At 38.3% G+C, this 15,955-nt stretch overlaps 1 protein-coding gene across 8 annotated transcripts in view; it reads left to right on the top strand.

The window, feature by feature from the left end:
- MRE11 (MRE11 homolog, double strand break repair nuclease) overlaps positions 1-15,955 on the top strand; it is a 78,829-nt gene that overhangs the window by 37,102 nt on the left and 25,772 nt on the right. For all 8 annotated transcript variants that reach the window (XM_032426228.1, XM_032426225.1, XM_032426230.1 and 5 more), the window contains 2 exons: positions 5,688-5,750; positions 14,760-14,979. In XM_032426228.1, the coding sequence (XP_032282119.1) occupies positions 5,688-5,750; positions 14,760-14,979 (283 nt within the window). The remainder of the gene's footprint in view (positions 1-5,687; positions 5,751-14,759; positions 14,980-15,955) is intronic.

Raw genomic sequence — 15,955 nt, forward strand, 5'->3', positions numbered from 1 at the left:
ATCCCACTCAAATGTAAATATAAAACTATGAAACTCCTAGGAGATAACATAGGAGAAAATCTAGATGACCTTGGGTGTGGCAATGACTTTTTAGATAACGACACCAAAGGTATGATCTGTGAAGGAAGGAATTGATAAGCTGGACTTTATCAAAATGAGAGACTGCTCAGTAAAAGACAATGTCAAAAGAATGAGAATACAAGCAACAGACTTGGAGGAGAAAATATTTGTAAAAGACACATCTGGTAAAGAAATGTTATCCAAAAAATACAAAGAACTCTTAAAACTCAGCAATAAGCGGCGCCTGGGTGGCTCATTTGGTTAAGCGTCCGGTTCTTGGTTTCTGCTCGAACCTGCGTCACTCTCCGTGCTCAGCACAGAGTCTGCTTGTCCCTCTCCCTCTGCTCCTCCTTCTCTCTATCTCTCTCTGAAATAAATAAAATCTTTAAAAAACAAGACAAAACAAGATTCAGCAATAAAAAACAGGCAACCTGATGTAAAAACAGACCAAAGACCTTAATAGATATTTCACCAAAGATTTACAAATGGTAAGCATATGAAAACATGCTCTATATCATGTCATCAGGGAATCCAGATTAACAATGAAATATGCCACTATGAACCTATCAGAACGGCCAAAATCTGGAATACTGACACAACACCAAATGCTGGTGAGGATGTGGACAACAGGAAAGCTCACGCATTGCTGGTGGAAATGCAAAATGGTACAGTCACTTTGGAAGGCAGTTTGGCAGTTTCCCAAACAACTTAATATACTCTTACCATATGATCCAGCAGTCGTGCTCCTTGGTTGTCTACCTAAAGATGTTGAAAAGCTTATGTTCACATAAAAACCTGCACACAGGTTTATATAGCAGGTTTATTCATAATTGCCAAAACTTGAAAGCAACCAAGATGTCCTTCGGTAGGTGAATGGGTAAGTAAATTGTGAAACATCCAGACAAGGGAATATTATTTAGGCCAAGAAGAAAGGAACTGTCAGTCCGTGAAGAGTCATGGAGGAAACTTAAATGCATATTACTAAGTGAAAAAAACCAATCTGAAAAAGACTGTATGATTTCAACTATACAACATTCTGAAAAAAAGCAAAACTATAGAGACAGTAAGAAGATCAGAGGTTGCAGGGGTTTGGTGAGGAGCAAGGAAAGGGATGAATAGGTGCACAGAGGATTTTTAGGGCAGTGAAACTGCTCTGTATGATACTATAATTTAGGTGGATACATGTCATTATACCTTTTTCCAGACTCCTAGCTCACCAAGAGTGAACAAAATATAAACTGGACTTTGGGGGCACCTGGCTGGCCCCATCACTGGAGCATGCAACTCTTGATCTCGGGGTTGTAAGTTTGAACCCCATGGTAGGTGTAGAGATTACTTAAAAATAAAATCTTAAAAACAACAACAACAATAGACTTGGACTTTGGGTGATTATGATGTGGCAATGTAGGTTCATCAGTTATAACAAATGTACCAATTCTGCTGGAGGGAGGTTGATAATAGGGGAGTCTATGTATGTATGCGGCTGAGGGGCATATGAAATCTCAGTACCTCCTTCTCAGTTTTTTTGTGAACCTAAAACTACTCTTAAATTAAAAAAAAAAAAACACAGATAAACACAAAAGCAAATAACTTCATCATCCCCACCTGGAGAGTTGTTGGGACTCCTGAGAGGGTGCATAAGGGATGGGGGGATGTAGCTAAGAGCATGGACTCTGGACCAAACCACCTGTGTTCAAAATCAAAACCCTTACTACCTGTGTAACTACCAGTGAGTTTCTTAATCTCTCTCCACCTCTGTTTCCTCATCTGTAAAATGGGGGATAATAATAGAAACTCCTTCAAGATTGTTGTGAGGATCCAAAGAATACATGTGAAGTCCCAGAACACCGGCAGCACATGGTACCTAGTCAGTATTTTTACTCTGACTCATTTCTGCAAATGACTTAGCACTTTTGGAATGGTATATACCACCTAGAGCACTATTACATACTATGCCATTTTAAAAAATAATTTTTATCCCTTCTACCAAATCATAACAAACATACTGTCATTTCTTTTAGCTTAAACAACAACAAAAAAAAGCCCTCTTCACTTCCATTTCCCTTTAGCTACTACTCATCTTCTTTGTTTCTCTTTTATAGCAGAATTGCTTCAGAGTTTTCTATATTTGCTGCCCTGATTTTTCTCCCTCACTTTTCCCTTACACCCATCATCTGGGGGTTTTGATCCATCATTCCAGTGAAGGTGCTCACATTGAAGTCACCAGTGACCACCATTGCTAAATCCACTGTCAGTTCATCTTAAATCTTCCTTGAACTCTTCTTGAAATCTTTTTCTCTTTGGCTTTAGGACCCCACCCTCTTCTGCTTTTCTTCCTGGCTCATGGTGCATATTCTCAGTTTTTCTTGTTTATTGCATCTCTCCTGTCTCTTAAATTGGGAGTCCCCAGAACTCACTCCTTGGAGCTCTTCTTCAGCTACATATTCCCTTTGTAATCTCATCCAGCTGCCTGGATTTAAATTCTGTTTTGTGGTGATTTTCAAGTCTAGCCCAGAGCTCTCTCAGCTCAAGATTTCTGCAGTCAGCGGCCTGCTAGACATTTCTACTTGGATGTTTAATGGACACCTCAAACTACTAACATTCCCAGTCTGAATTGCTGATTTTCAGCCTTTGCTCTGTGTGGTGGTTCTCTTTATGTCACCTGGATCCTAACTGTCTAGAAGTCCTTGGCATTACTTCAGAATATATATAGAATCTGACTGCTTCTCTAGTCTTCATCACTACCAGAGGTCCATCGCATTGCCATTTCTCACTTAGAGTATTCTAATAGCCTCCAAACGCATCTCTCTTTTTCTGCCTGTACCCCTCCTCCACCCCCCCATTCTGTCCTCAGTTCAGCTGTCAGTGATACTAACATATTTCAGATCAAGTCACTCCTGCCTTAAAAAAAAGTCCTTACAGTTTTTTTTACAAGGCCCTATTCAGTCTAGCTTTTTGTTACTTTCTTACCCTCATATCATCTTGAGCCACAGCAACCTCCTTGCTATTTCTTAAACATACCATGCATTCTGCCCCAGTACCTTTTTAAAAAGATTTTATTTATTTATTTATTTATTTATTTATTTATTTATTTATTTATAGCAAGGGAGGGCCAAAAGGAGAAAAGGAGAAGGAAAAAGAATCTCAAGCAGACTCTGAGCTGAGCATGGAGCCCAACGTGGGGCTCGATCTCACCACCCTGAGCTGAAACCAAGAGTCGGACACTTAACCAGCTCAGCCACTCAGGCACCCCTCTCCCAGTGCCTTTATGTACACTTTTTCCTTTGATTAGAATGTTCTCTCCTTGTTACCCAAGATTGATTCCCTTTGCTCATAAATTACCTTCTCATTGCGGCCTTGCATGATCATTCCATTCAGATGTGACCTCTCGTCAGTATTCCTCACCCTCTTCCTGCTTTATTTCTCTCTGTATACTTACTGTCTTTTGCAAAGTGTTCACGGATTCAGATATTTGAACATTGAACAACTCAAGACTCCACTGAGCATACTCATTTAAGGTTTTTATTTAAAGGCAAAAGATATGGTGCATCAAGGAAAAGAGTATGGGCAGGCATTAGAGACCTGTGAGAAGCCAGACATAAGCTCTCATGTCCTCATTTGCACAGAGTGGTCCCTGGATTGAACACACCAATATTTGTGCAGAAGTTCCCAGGGAATCTTTTATGCCCCTCTGGTCTCATAATCAAGCCATGCTTCCAACTGCTTATGCAGGTTGAAAACCATCAGTAAATAAACATCAGTAAATAAATGGCTCCCCAGAGATGACAGAGCGTTCTTAGTCTAGCTGTAAATTAACTCAGTCTGACCCAACTTCTAAAACACAATATAACTTCTTATTTTGTTTTTGTTTATTGGCTACATACACAGGCACACAATCCTAAACTCCATGGGGGCAGAATTTGTAACTATTTTGTTCATTGTTGGATTCTCAGTTCCTACAATAGTGCTTGGCACATAATGGGTGCTCAGTAAAGAGGTGCTAAGTAAATTACTAAACAAATAGAGGTTTTCCCTAATTACATAACTATACTATAAGAGCCTGTTGGGCAGGAATTTAAAAAAAAAGAATCTCTAGTTTCCCTTTTGGTTCCAGGACCATCCATTATTAGCAAACAGTAAACATTTAGTAGTTGACTTGATAAAATGATTTTCAGATTCCCACCCACTTCAGATACTATTTTTTTAAAGATTTATTTATTTATTTTAAAGAGAGTGCACACGTGAGCAGGGGGAGGGGCAGAGAGAATCTCCAGCAGACTCCCCACTGAGTGCAGAGCCCTATGTGGGCTCCATCTCAGGACCCTGAGATCATGACATGAGCTAAAATTAAGAGTTGGGTGCTTAACCTACAGAGCCACCCAGGTGTCCCCAGATACTATTTTTAGAGAGCCTCCTGGATGTCTTATAGCCTAACATCTAAGAATGATATGAGCCATGTAATAAATATTTCAAGCCTCTGAAAGAAAAGATTTTTGTTTTTAACTATTTTACTAAAGTATGACACTCATAGGTATCAGAGTTTTTTCTTTTGTGGTCTAATAGACCCATTTTTCAGTGACATGGAACATTTTGGCAACTGGTAATACAGTTTTGCTTAGGGCCAATATATATATATTTTTAGAGTACAGTTCTGACATTTTAATGTAAGTCACTAGGCAAGTATGATTTCTTTAATCAGTCAACGAAACTGTACTTAAATTTCCAAGTTTTTGGTGTACTCTTGAAAACAGTATGAAGATTCCTCAAAAAGTTAAAAATAGAACTACCCTACGACCCAGCAGTTTTGCACCACTAGGTATTTACCCGAAGGATACAAAAATATGGATTTGAAGGGGCACATGCACCCTGATGTTTATGGCAGCATTATTAACAATAGCCAGACTATGGAAAGAGCCCAAATGTCCATCGACTGATGAATGGATTAAGAAGATATGATATGATATGGTGTACACACACACACACACACACACATGTGTGTGTACACCATATCATATCTTCTTTTATATATATATGATGGAATATTACTCAGCCATCAAAAAGAGTGAAATCTTGCCATTTGCAGCAACATGGATAGAGCCAGAGTGTATTATACTAAGTGAAATAAGTCAGAGAAAGACAAATACTATAGGCTTTCACTCATGTGGAATTTAAGAAACAAAACACATGAACATATGGGAGGCAGAGAGAGAGAGAAACCATAAGAGACTCTTAACGATAGAGAACAAACTGAGGGTTGATGGGCGAGGTGGGTGGGGGATGGGCTAGATGGTGATGGGTATTAAGGAGGGCACTTGTTACAATGAGCACTAGGTATTATATGTAAGTGATGAATCACTAAATTCTACTCCTGAAACCAATATTACACTATATGTTAACTAACTAGAATTTTTTTCATTATTTTTTAAATTTTTTATTGTTATGTTAATCACCATACATTACATCATTAGTTTTCGATGTAACTAACTAGAATTTAAATAAAAATTTGAAACAAAAAATTCCCAAGTTTTATGTTGTAATGGAAAGCATTTCTTAATCAGTTATAGCCCATTGTTTTATATTTCCGTGATAGGACTAAGCAACATTTTTGATTTACTGTTTTAACACAGGTACGCCGTTTCAGAGAAAGCAGACAAAAAAACACTAATGAAGAAGATGATGAAGTTCGAGAGGTAATTTCTCGTGTAAATTACTATGCTTCTGTGTCAGTTTGTTAAGCTAGAATGACTAGTAGGTTTGTTTAGAATAGTGGACCTTACTTTGGCAGATAGGACTGAGCAGGGATTGGCTGAGGAGATTTATACCAGTGCAGCCTGCCAATATTCGGCTTGCCAGTATTCCTTTTTTATCCTTTTGCTCTTGTTGGAAACTTATTTAATTGTGTGGGGGGGCTGGAGAGGAGCATATACAACAAGAGCCCTTAGTAATCAAAATAATACATAATTGCTATCAGAGCATCTTATTAGCATAAGATGAAATCTTACCCTACTGAGCTGATACTATTTTGGGCAAAAAGGAAGAAACTTGTGTTTTGCTAGCAGTATTACTATAGATAAATATACAGAGTCCACTGGGCTTTCTAAAATGTTGAAATGGGCTTGATCACCATCAATGCTGTCTTTCTCAGTCTCTTCGCAGTTTAGGAACTTCTGGTTAGCGACCATTTACTGAAACTTCGGGCCTCTATCTGGTACTTGGTGAATTCACGGTTGAAGATAGATTTTTCTATTTTCTGATTGTCCTTGGTGTTTCATTATTGCTATCTAGTATGTAAAGGTTATCTGATAACTAACTTATTGTTGAGATTATCTTGATTGCTTTCATTCGTATCTGTTACAACCTAGCCATTCTACTTTGCATTAGCAATACAGATATGGAAAATGTGTGGTTCGTGTCCAGCAGAGACTCTTGGTTTAGTAGGTGAGGCAGATATATGTAGAAAGAAAATGTTTAAACCTTAGCATGACCTTCGCTGAATTAATAAAACAGTCCTGCTAGTCCATTGTCATTTTCCTAAGTATTTCAGAACTGCTCCTGATAGGCGGTGAATTGGAAAGAGCCGGAGCACTCGACACATCTCTTAAATTAACTTTTATATCTTCTACTATTTTCTCTGCTGCAAGCAAAAAAGAATAAGACACCCTTCTCCCCCCCCCCCCCCACTCCCACCCTTTAAATATTTTTTGCCTTGTTTTAAGCACACTCCTTAGGTAAAAGTCAGTACCTGGGACACTCAATTTACTCCTTTTTCCTCTGAACTCTCTTCCAAAGGAATCCCTTTTTAGTGGTTGATCTACTGATGACTACTAGGTAATACCACAGCCTTTAATGTGAAGCAGTTTTAGATCCTGACAGAGGAAAAGTCAGTTATCAAATAATTCTTCGGTACTGGGACACCTGGGTGGCTCCGATGGTTAACCGTCTGCCTCCAGCTCAGGTCATGATCTCAGTGTCCTGGGATCAAGTCCCATGTCCGGCTCCCTGCTCAGCGGGAAGTCTGCTTTTCCCTCTCCTTCTGCCTGCTGCTCGCCCTGCTTGTGCTCACTTTCTCTGTCAAATAATAAAGTCTTTAAAAAATAAAAATAAAATTCTTTGGTACCATCTCTAAAGGCCATGAGATAGACTTTTTTTCTCTTTTTTAAATAAAATTTCCAAGTCTGTATCTGATTTACTTCATCGTCTGTCAAACCGTACAGGTTACTTAGGATTTTAGGCTGATCCAATAATGCGCCTTACCTGGAATGTTAAGGAATAGGAACGTAGCATTTTGGGTGTTATTTTTTTCTTTTCTCTGTCTTATTATAAAAGTTTGATGCCCTGTGCTTACTGTGGGGAAGTCACTCCCCCCCCAATTATGTCCCAGTTCATTAGAATATGTAGGAATAGCAGTATAGTAACTCAGTTAATAACCTTTCTTTAGAGAGGATATGCGAGGATAATCTTCTCAGTGTCTAGTTTTGTGTCAGGTTTCTTCCCTTTGTACAACTTACACTGTCTCCATCATGTAATATGGGGAACTTTGCAACATTAACTAACATTACCAGCGGTAGTGCCAGTACCGGCTACAGTTTTTTCCCTACCTCCTTCCTCCCTTTCGTGAATAGCCTTCAGTACTTGATCATAGAACTAAAAGCTCTCACCATCACTGAATTTCACAGTCAGCATTCCCGATGTCAGAGTCATTCCCCTACATCAATGTAGTGGAAAAAGCAGAACGCGTTACCTATTTGGTTTTATTCATTACTGTTTTAAAGGGGAAAGGGCAAATGGTATTCATTAAATTTTCATTTACTGATTTTTTTCTAGATGTGTCATGTACACAATTTCAGTTTCCATTTTACAAATGACACTGAGAGCATAGTAAAGGTTACACGGTGGGGTGGAATTTGAACCTATTTCTACCTTCAAGTCTAGACTTTTCTACCATACCATGTCCAGAACTTTGTATTATAACATTAACATAATGCATGGCCAATGAATGGCTAAAAATGTGAAATTTCTGAAAGTTTTTGATGTGCAGAACATCAAAAATCATTGTCCCTCAGAAGCATAGATGGAGCTCTGCTGTACTACTTAAAGATGGTTTGGGGGAGCTAAGAGGAGGAAGCTAGAGATTAGGGATCCCTTACCACATTTATATTTGTATTCATCTTACAGAGCACCCTTAAAGTACAAAAGAGTTTGCCAAATAGCAAGAATGAATACTAGAAGAAAGAAATGACTCCTGGTTCTTGGATCATTTAAACTTAACTAACCATTTCAATTTAACAGATTACAGAAACATTTCTTTGCATGCTCTTTGTGTTTGGAGCCCCTAAACTGTTTTTCATTAGTCTTTTAAAGAATTAGAGTGAATATTTTATAAAAGGAAGGTAATAGAGGACCTGACAAATTGCATTTGGGAGTTTTACAGAAGAAAGCACTTTTGGGTTTAGATTTTTCAGCTATATTTTAAGACTTTAGCAGGTAATTGGGGTTTCCTAGGTAATTTGTCAGCTTGCCAAAGGATGTTATAAATGGTCTTAGCATACTATTTAGGACTTGTAATGGAATTTGAGACTTTCCTGAGCTGTAACTCCCAACCGTGTAGAATCATTTAGCTCAGAACATGAATCCTAGTACCATGTTTAAATTATTTAAACAGACAAAAGCATTAGTCATTCCAAGAGGCTTTAAAACCTCTTGTTCACATTGAAAAGCTCTAAGTATTTTCTTTAACTATAAGTTCACATTTAAATAAAAGGCCAAACAGTAAATGTTTTGGGCTTTGCAGGCCATATGTGGTCTTTGTCACGTTTTCTTCTCTGTGTATGTGGTTGGGTTTTTTTTTGTTTGCTTTTTTTTTTTAAATCCTTTAAAAATGAAAAATCTATTCTTGGTCTGACCCATAGTCTGTAGTTTACCCAGCCTCTGGTTTCCTGTGTTCTGCCTGGATTTGAGGCAGCATTGATACCCTCTTTCAAACTGTAATACCAAGCACTATCAACAAAGCGAAAAGGCATCCCGTAGGATGGGAGAAGATATTTGCAAATCATGTATTTGGTAAGTGATTAATATTCAGAACATACAAAGAATTTGTAAAACTCAAGTCACAGCAAAAAGTGGTTGAAGGACTTGAATAGACATTTCTACAAAGAAGATAAACAGGTGACTAATAAGCACATGAGAAGATGCTCAACATCACTAGTGAAATGAAAATCTAAACCACAAAGCCACTTCACATTTATTAAGATGACTATTACAAAAAAGAAAATAGTGTTGCCACGAATAAGGAGAAATTGCAAGCCTCATGCATTGCTGGTGGGAATATAAAAGCTTCTGTGGAAAATAGTATGATTTCTCAAAAAATTAAAAATAGAATTGTGTGACCTAGCAACTGCACTTCTAGGTATTTACCCCAAGGAATTGAGAGCAAGGACTCAGATATTTGTACACCCATGCTTATAGCATTCACAGTAGCCAAAAGGTGGTAGCAATTCAAATGGCCATCAAAAGATGTACAGATAAACAAAATGTGGTGCGTATGTGTGATGATGGACTTTTGCTTAGCCTTAAAAGGAATGAAGTTCCAGTAATGCTATAATATGGATGAACCTTGAAAACATTATACTAAGCGAAGTAAGACAGGTGAAAGGATGAGTATTACATGATTCCACTTAAATGAGATCCCTAGAGTAGTCAAATTCATACGGACAGAAAGTAGAATAGTGGTAATGAGGGGAAGGGGGTGGTTAGGGAATGGGGAGTTGTTTTTTAACAGGTATGGAGTGTCAGTTTGAAATGACGAGAAAGGTCTGGAGGTGGATGATGGTGATGTTGTACAACAGTGTGAATGTGTTTTTAATGCCACTGAATTGTACACAATTGTAAGATGCTCTATTTAATGGTATATATATTTTGTCACAATTTTTTAAAAAAAGGTGTACTACCAGGATAGGTTTTCGAATCTCACAAAAAAGCATATGGAAACATTGTCCTACCAGTGGCCCTGACCCTGCACTTAGGATGGCTGTGGACCTACACTCCTGAGGCCAATTAGAATCCCACTGCTAATTCTTAGAAGTAACATACTTCCTATATATCTGTACACTCCAGAGCCTGTTGCACAGAAAAGTGGAGTTAAAATATTTGAGTGTAATGTTAAATGATAAAATGAAGGTATGGTATTTAGACAAAGGGAAGGTATAAAATTTGGAAATGTTGGTGGGTAATTCATTCCAAGAAAGAATCATAAAAGGGCACATGCATCTTAAATTTTTGCTAGATAACTGCCATATCATTCCAGAGATGTGACACCAGTTTGCATTCTAACCAGTATTTGGGGGTGCTTATTTCTCCACATCCTTGTCATCCTGATGTATTATGACATCTTTTGATCTCTACAAATCCGAGGGCTGAGGAGATTGTTTCTTACTATTGTTTTTAACCCGTACTACTTTTGTTGCTCGTGACTCAGCGATTTTTATGTTTATAAACCATTTGTATTTACGTGAAACACCTGGTCATGTTCTTTGCCCAGAAATTTTTGTTTGATTTGGTTTTTGTGCCTAGGACATTGGTCTCTCTGTAAGAGCACTCACAGGAGAATGTGCACACACACTATGTGCGTGTGGGGGGTAGCATATTTTAGGGTATTTGTTGTGTAAAAGAAGGGTTTTGGGGTTTGTTCAAATCCAGAATGGGTGATGAACTAAGTGCCTTTTTGACATCTGTGGAGATAAACGTGTGGGATTTTTCCTCCGTTCTATTAATTTGGCAATAAATTGAATTATATTAAAACATATTCTGTTATTGCCCCATCCTTGTTACTACTTTGTGAACCTTCTGGTAATGGGTATCCTGGTTTTTCCATATGTTCCTGGATTCTCTTTGTTTGCTTTAATATTCATAAGTGAGATCCTGTAATCTTTTTGTGCATGCGGTCCTTTGTCAGTTTTTCAGTACCATGTTATGCTGGCTTTGTACAAAGAAATTGGAAGCTTGCTTTCTTTATGCTCTGGGACTATGGAAAGAGCAGTGGAATTATCTGTTCTTTGAAGATTTGATAGAATACCTGTGAAACTTTGTGGTTGTGGTTCCTTTTCCAGGGGTGTTGTTCCTTTAACAAATTTCTCCCATTATTCTTTGATATTATTATTAGTCTGTTGAGACTATGTGTCTCTTGTTGGATCCGTTTAGGTCATTTATTTTCCAAATTACTTAGAATTGAAGAGTATTTTGTCAGGATTCTTTTAATTTCCCCTCAATCTTTTTTCCCCTCCATTCTGATTTTTAATGATGTATACTTGTTTTTTCTTCCTTTTTATTAAGTTAGTGATTTTTATCAATGTGACTTCGTCCCAGAGGATCAGTTCTTAAATTTACTAATTTGAATGGATTTTTGCTTAAAATTTGTTTATGATTGTATCTTTATTGATTTCTCACAATTCCTTTTGGATGGACTTTACTTGTCCTGTGTTATGGAATATCAAATCTACTTATTTTCATTCATTCTTTTTTAACAGGCTGTAGGCTTTCTTTATAAACACTGCTTTGTTTTGTATATTCCAGTATACAATATTTTTATTATTTTCTAGATTTCTGCAATTTTAGTTTTGTGGGTTGGAGGCAGGTGTTTTTTTTAATTATCATTAATTACTAATTTTATTCATGGCAATTAGACTGTATAATACCCTTTATTATTTAGAACTTAATTGATATTTTTCTTAGCACCCCATGATGTATTAGTGAAACATTTCATGAGGTCTTGAAAAGTCTATATTTATTTTCAGAGTATAGAGTTCAACATACATCAATTAGATCTGTTTTATTAATTTGTAATTTAAGTCTCCTTTTTCCCTTTAAGTGTACTTTTTAAAAAGTACAGCTGGTTCTTGTTATTTCTTTATGTTCTATGTCACTGCAAACACTAACCTAGTGAATACTGAACTGTATTGCTCCTAGGGGAAATAACAGGGTTGGGTTCCTGCCAACTACTGGTTACAGCATTTTTATCCCCTGAGCAGTACATAACCTTTTTCATGTGTATTTCTGTTTTAATATGTATTGTTGAGTCATTAACATTGAACTTAGAGCTAGCAACCCTATAATCTTGCCTGAATGAAGCTTATCTCACACACCTATTTCATCTGTAAGGCATATCACAGCCTTCTTGCACTTGGGAGTACTGGACAGCACTTCAGCTACACTGAATCACTGACTAAACACACAAAAATGTGAAAAACATGAAAATGAAAAACACTAAATATGCCACAGAAAGGACACTTGTTTAAAGTGTGAGAGCTGAAACAGAAAGGCTGAGTGTTCCATTCTTCATCTTCATCTGGGAATGTGTGTGTCAGGAGACTCGGAATTTTTGGGTGCCTGGGTGGCTCAGATGGTTAAGCATCTGCCTTCGGCTCAGGTCACGATCCCAGGGTCCTGGGATCAAGTCCTGCATCAGACTCCCTGCTTAGCGGGGAGCCTGCTTCTCCCTCTGTCACTCCCCCTGCTTGTGCTCTCCCTCTCTCTCTCTCTGTGTCAAATAAATAAGTAAAATCTGGAAAAAAAAAAAAAGAGACTCGGAATTTTTACCACTGCACTGGTCCACAGATGACTGCAAAAGTATCAGGAATATTGTTCTGATAAATTTTGGCAAGTAGGTGATTTGCAGATATAGAATCTGGGAATAATGAGGATTGACCATACTTCATCTGGGACAAGAAAAATGAGTTGAAATCTTTCTGCGATTTTTTCTTTGTATTTTTTTTTTTTTAAAGATTTTATTGTCAGAGAGAGAGTGCGTGCGCGCAGGGGGAGCGGCAGGCAGAGGGAGAAGCAGGCTCCCTGCTGGGCAAGGAGCCCGTTGCGGGACTCCATCCCAGGACCCTGGGATCATGACCTGAGCTGAAGGCAGATGCTTAACCGACTGAGCCACCCAGGCGTCCCTTTTTCTTTTTCTTTTTCTTTTTTGTTATGTTCCCTGAAGTTTTTTTCTTTTTACATGGTAATGCCGTGCTGAGCCCTTCATGCTGGGATTTTGCTGTTACTTCCTTTAAGCTGAAATCATCATCATACAGCTGGATTATCTCCCACCTCCCACTTCACTCCTACTTCTACCCTACGTGCTTTCTTCTCATCTCATTTAGTCCTGCCTCTCTTTACTTCATGGTATCAAGAGAGCTCAGAAATGCTCTACCCACCTATTCTTAGTCCTGGAATTTTTTATTCCAAGCAAGAGAGACTATAGTCATGGTCCCTTTGGATATATAGATCAATTTTAGAGAGCTCTGTACTGCCTAAGACTCTTTTCTACCTTGTTCCTTAGGTCAGATCTTCATTATATCCATTAACTCTTCAGAACTTTTGTGTTTAGAAGTTGGAGCTATTTTCTCATCATGTTCATTTCTGTTCTCCTTACTACAGTTTGATTAGTTTAAGGGAAGAGCTCAGGGCAACATTGCTTTTATTTTATTTTTAATCAAAAAATCTGTATTCATTTCAGAGTTAAAATATTTCATTAAGTCTCAAACTTGTCTTTTCTCGGCAGTTTCTTATCAAATTAAAGTTTGTGGCATATTCTTGGTCCTAAGCTTTTTATTCTTTCCCAGGCCTTCAATTGTTATATTCTACTTAATTCTTTTAATCTTTTTTTTTTTTTTTAAAGATTTTGTATAGTTATTTATTTGAGAGCACAAGGTGGGGGGAGGAGCAGAAAGACAGGGACATGTAGCAGGAGGGGAAGAATGAAGGGGGGGAAATCGGAGGGGGAGAAGAACCATGAGAGACGATGGACTCTGAAAAACAAACTGAGGGTTCTAGAGGGGAGGGGGGTGGGAGGATGGGTTAGCCTGGTGATGGGTATTGAGGAGGGCACGTTCTGCATGGAGCACTGGGTGTTATGCACAAACAATGAATCATGGAACACTATATCTAAAACTAATGATGTAATGTATGGGGATTAACATAACAATAAAAAAATTAAAAAAAAAAAAAAAAAGACAGGGACAAGCAGACTCCAGACTAAGCGTGGAGCCTGATGCAGGGCTTGATCTCACGACCCTGAGATCTCAACCTGAGCCAAAATCAAGAGTCGGACCCTTAACCAACTGAACCATCCAGGCGCCCCTCTTTTTATCTTTTTATTCTTAATTCTACTTAATTTTTTTAAGAGATGATTGCTCATAATTTTCTGATTACAGAGTAATATTTTAGAAAAACTATATTGTAGAAAATTTATCCTATTTGTGAATAAAGAAGAAAACAAGAGCACCCTAAAATTTCATCACCCAGAGATAACAGACATTTTTTGTAAGCATTTTTCTTGTCACTTACTAAGAGCCCATTGTACAGAGTAGCTCAAATGATGAGTCTTACAAATGGTGATGTTGAATTAGGGGCGATTGCTCATATTCTTACCAGTTCTAAAAGTTTTGATTCTGTGGGATTTTATCGTTCTCAGCACAGCTTTTCAAAAGGTCTCATTTTACAGATACTATGGCAGATTGATCTGACAAATCGTAGGAATTGAATTTGACAGATAGGGGAGGGGAGTTGTCCTGCTTGGCATTTTTATAGCATGATTAGTGAAAAATAATAGTGTAGACAGTTTGGCAATAGTGCATGTTATCTGAATGACCAGATCAATGACTTAGGATGCTGCATTACCTACTAATGTGTATTTTCTCCTCTTTCCCTCTCAGGCTATGACAAGGGCCAGAGCCCTCAGATCTCAGTCTGAGGACTCTGCTTCTGGCTTTAGTGCTGAGGACCTTATGAGTATAGATTTGGCAGAACAGATGGCTGAGGACTCTGATGAGGACATCACAGCAGCAGCCAGCAGAGGAGGAGGCCGAGGAAGAGGCCGCCGAGGAGGAAGAGGACAGAACTCAGCCTGGAGAGGGGGGTCGCAGAGAGGAAGAGGTTAGCACTCGGTACCAGTTTGCACACACATTCAGACTTGGCAGCTGAACGGGACACACAGGATCGTATTCCTATCGTCAGAATTAAGTGTTGCTATCTTCTAAAATTTTGTGTTTATAACGCATAAAGCCAGTCTTTAATATAGTTCTGACATGTATGTTTACTTAAATAGATTTTAATGGCCATGTGCACATAATGTTTTAATGACTTTTTTTTTTTTAAGTTATTTATTTATTTATTATTTGACAGGGGGAGAGAGAGACAGTGAGAGAGGGAACACAAGCAGGGGGAGTGGGAGAGGAAGAAGCAGGCTTCCCGTGGAGCAGGGAGCCTGACGCAGGGCTCGATCCCAATCATGACCTGAGCTGAAGGCAGACGCTTAACAACTGAGCCACCCAGGCGCCCCTGTTTTAATGACTCTTAACATTTTTTTAAGAACTTCACTACGCTCCTCACACAGTACCTTTTGGGTACATTTAATGTCATATTTACTCTCACACCTATAAAACAATGGGCAGATATGAGCTGCTAAGGAAAATGGCTGTCTAATGACCATTGGCAGCAGGAAGAAACTCCAGGTCATAAACCTTATTTTTGTTACTGTCATAAGATACAAATGCCCTTATTTTTATAAAGTGGCTTCATAAAATTTGTTCAAAAAGAATACTACTCTAAAACAATTTGATTTCTTAAAGCAGTCATTAACATTAATTGCCATCATTGTATTTAACGTGGGACTATTGTCATTGAATAATCCAAATAATAGAAAATTGGCCATCCAGGGGCGCCTGGGTGGCTCAGTTGGTTAAGAGACTGCCTTCGGCTCAGGTCGTGATCCTGGAGTCCTGGGATCGAGTCCCACATCGGGCTCCCTGCTCGGCGGGGAGTCTGCTTCTCCCTCTGACCCCCCCCCCCATGCTCTCTCTCTCTCTCTCAAATAAATAAATAAAATCTTTAAAAAAAAAAAAAGAAAAAA

Source organism: Phoca vitulina, unplaced genomic scaffold (assembly GCF_004348235.1).
Source record: "Phoca vitulina isolate PV1807 unplaced genomic scaffold, GSC_HSeal_1.0 scaffold34, whole genome shotgun sequence".
In the NCBI taxonomy this organism is placed as follows: Eukaryota; Metazoa; Chordata; class Mammalia; order Carnivora; family Phocidae; genus Phoca; species Phoca vitulina.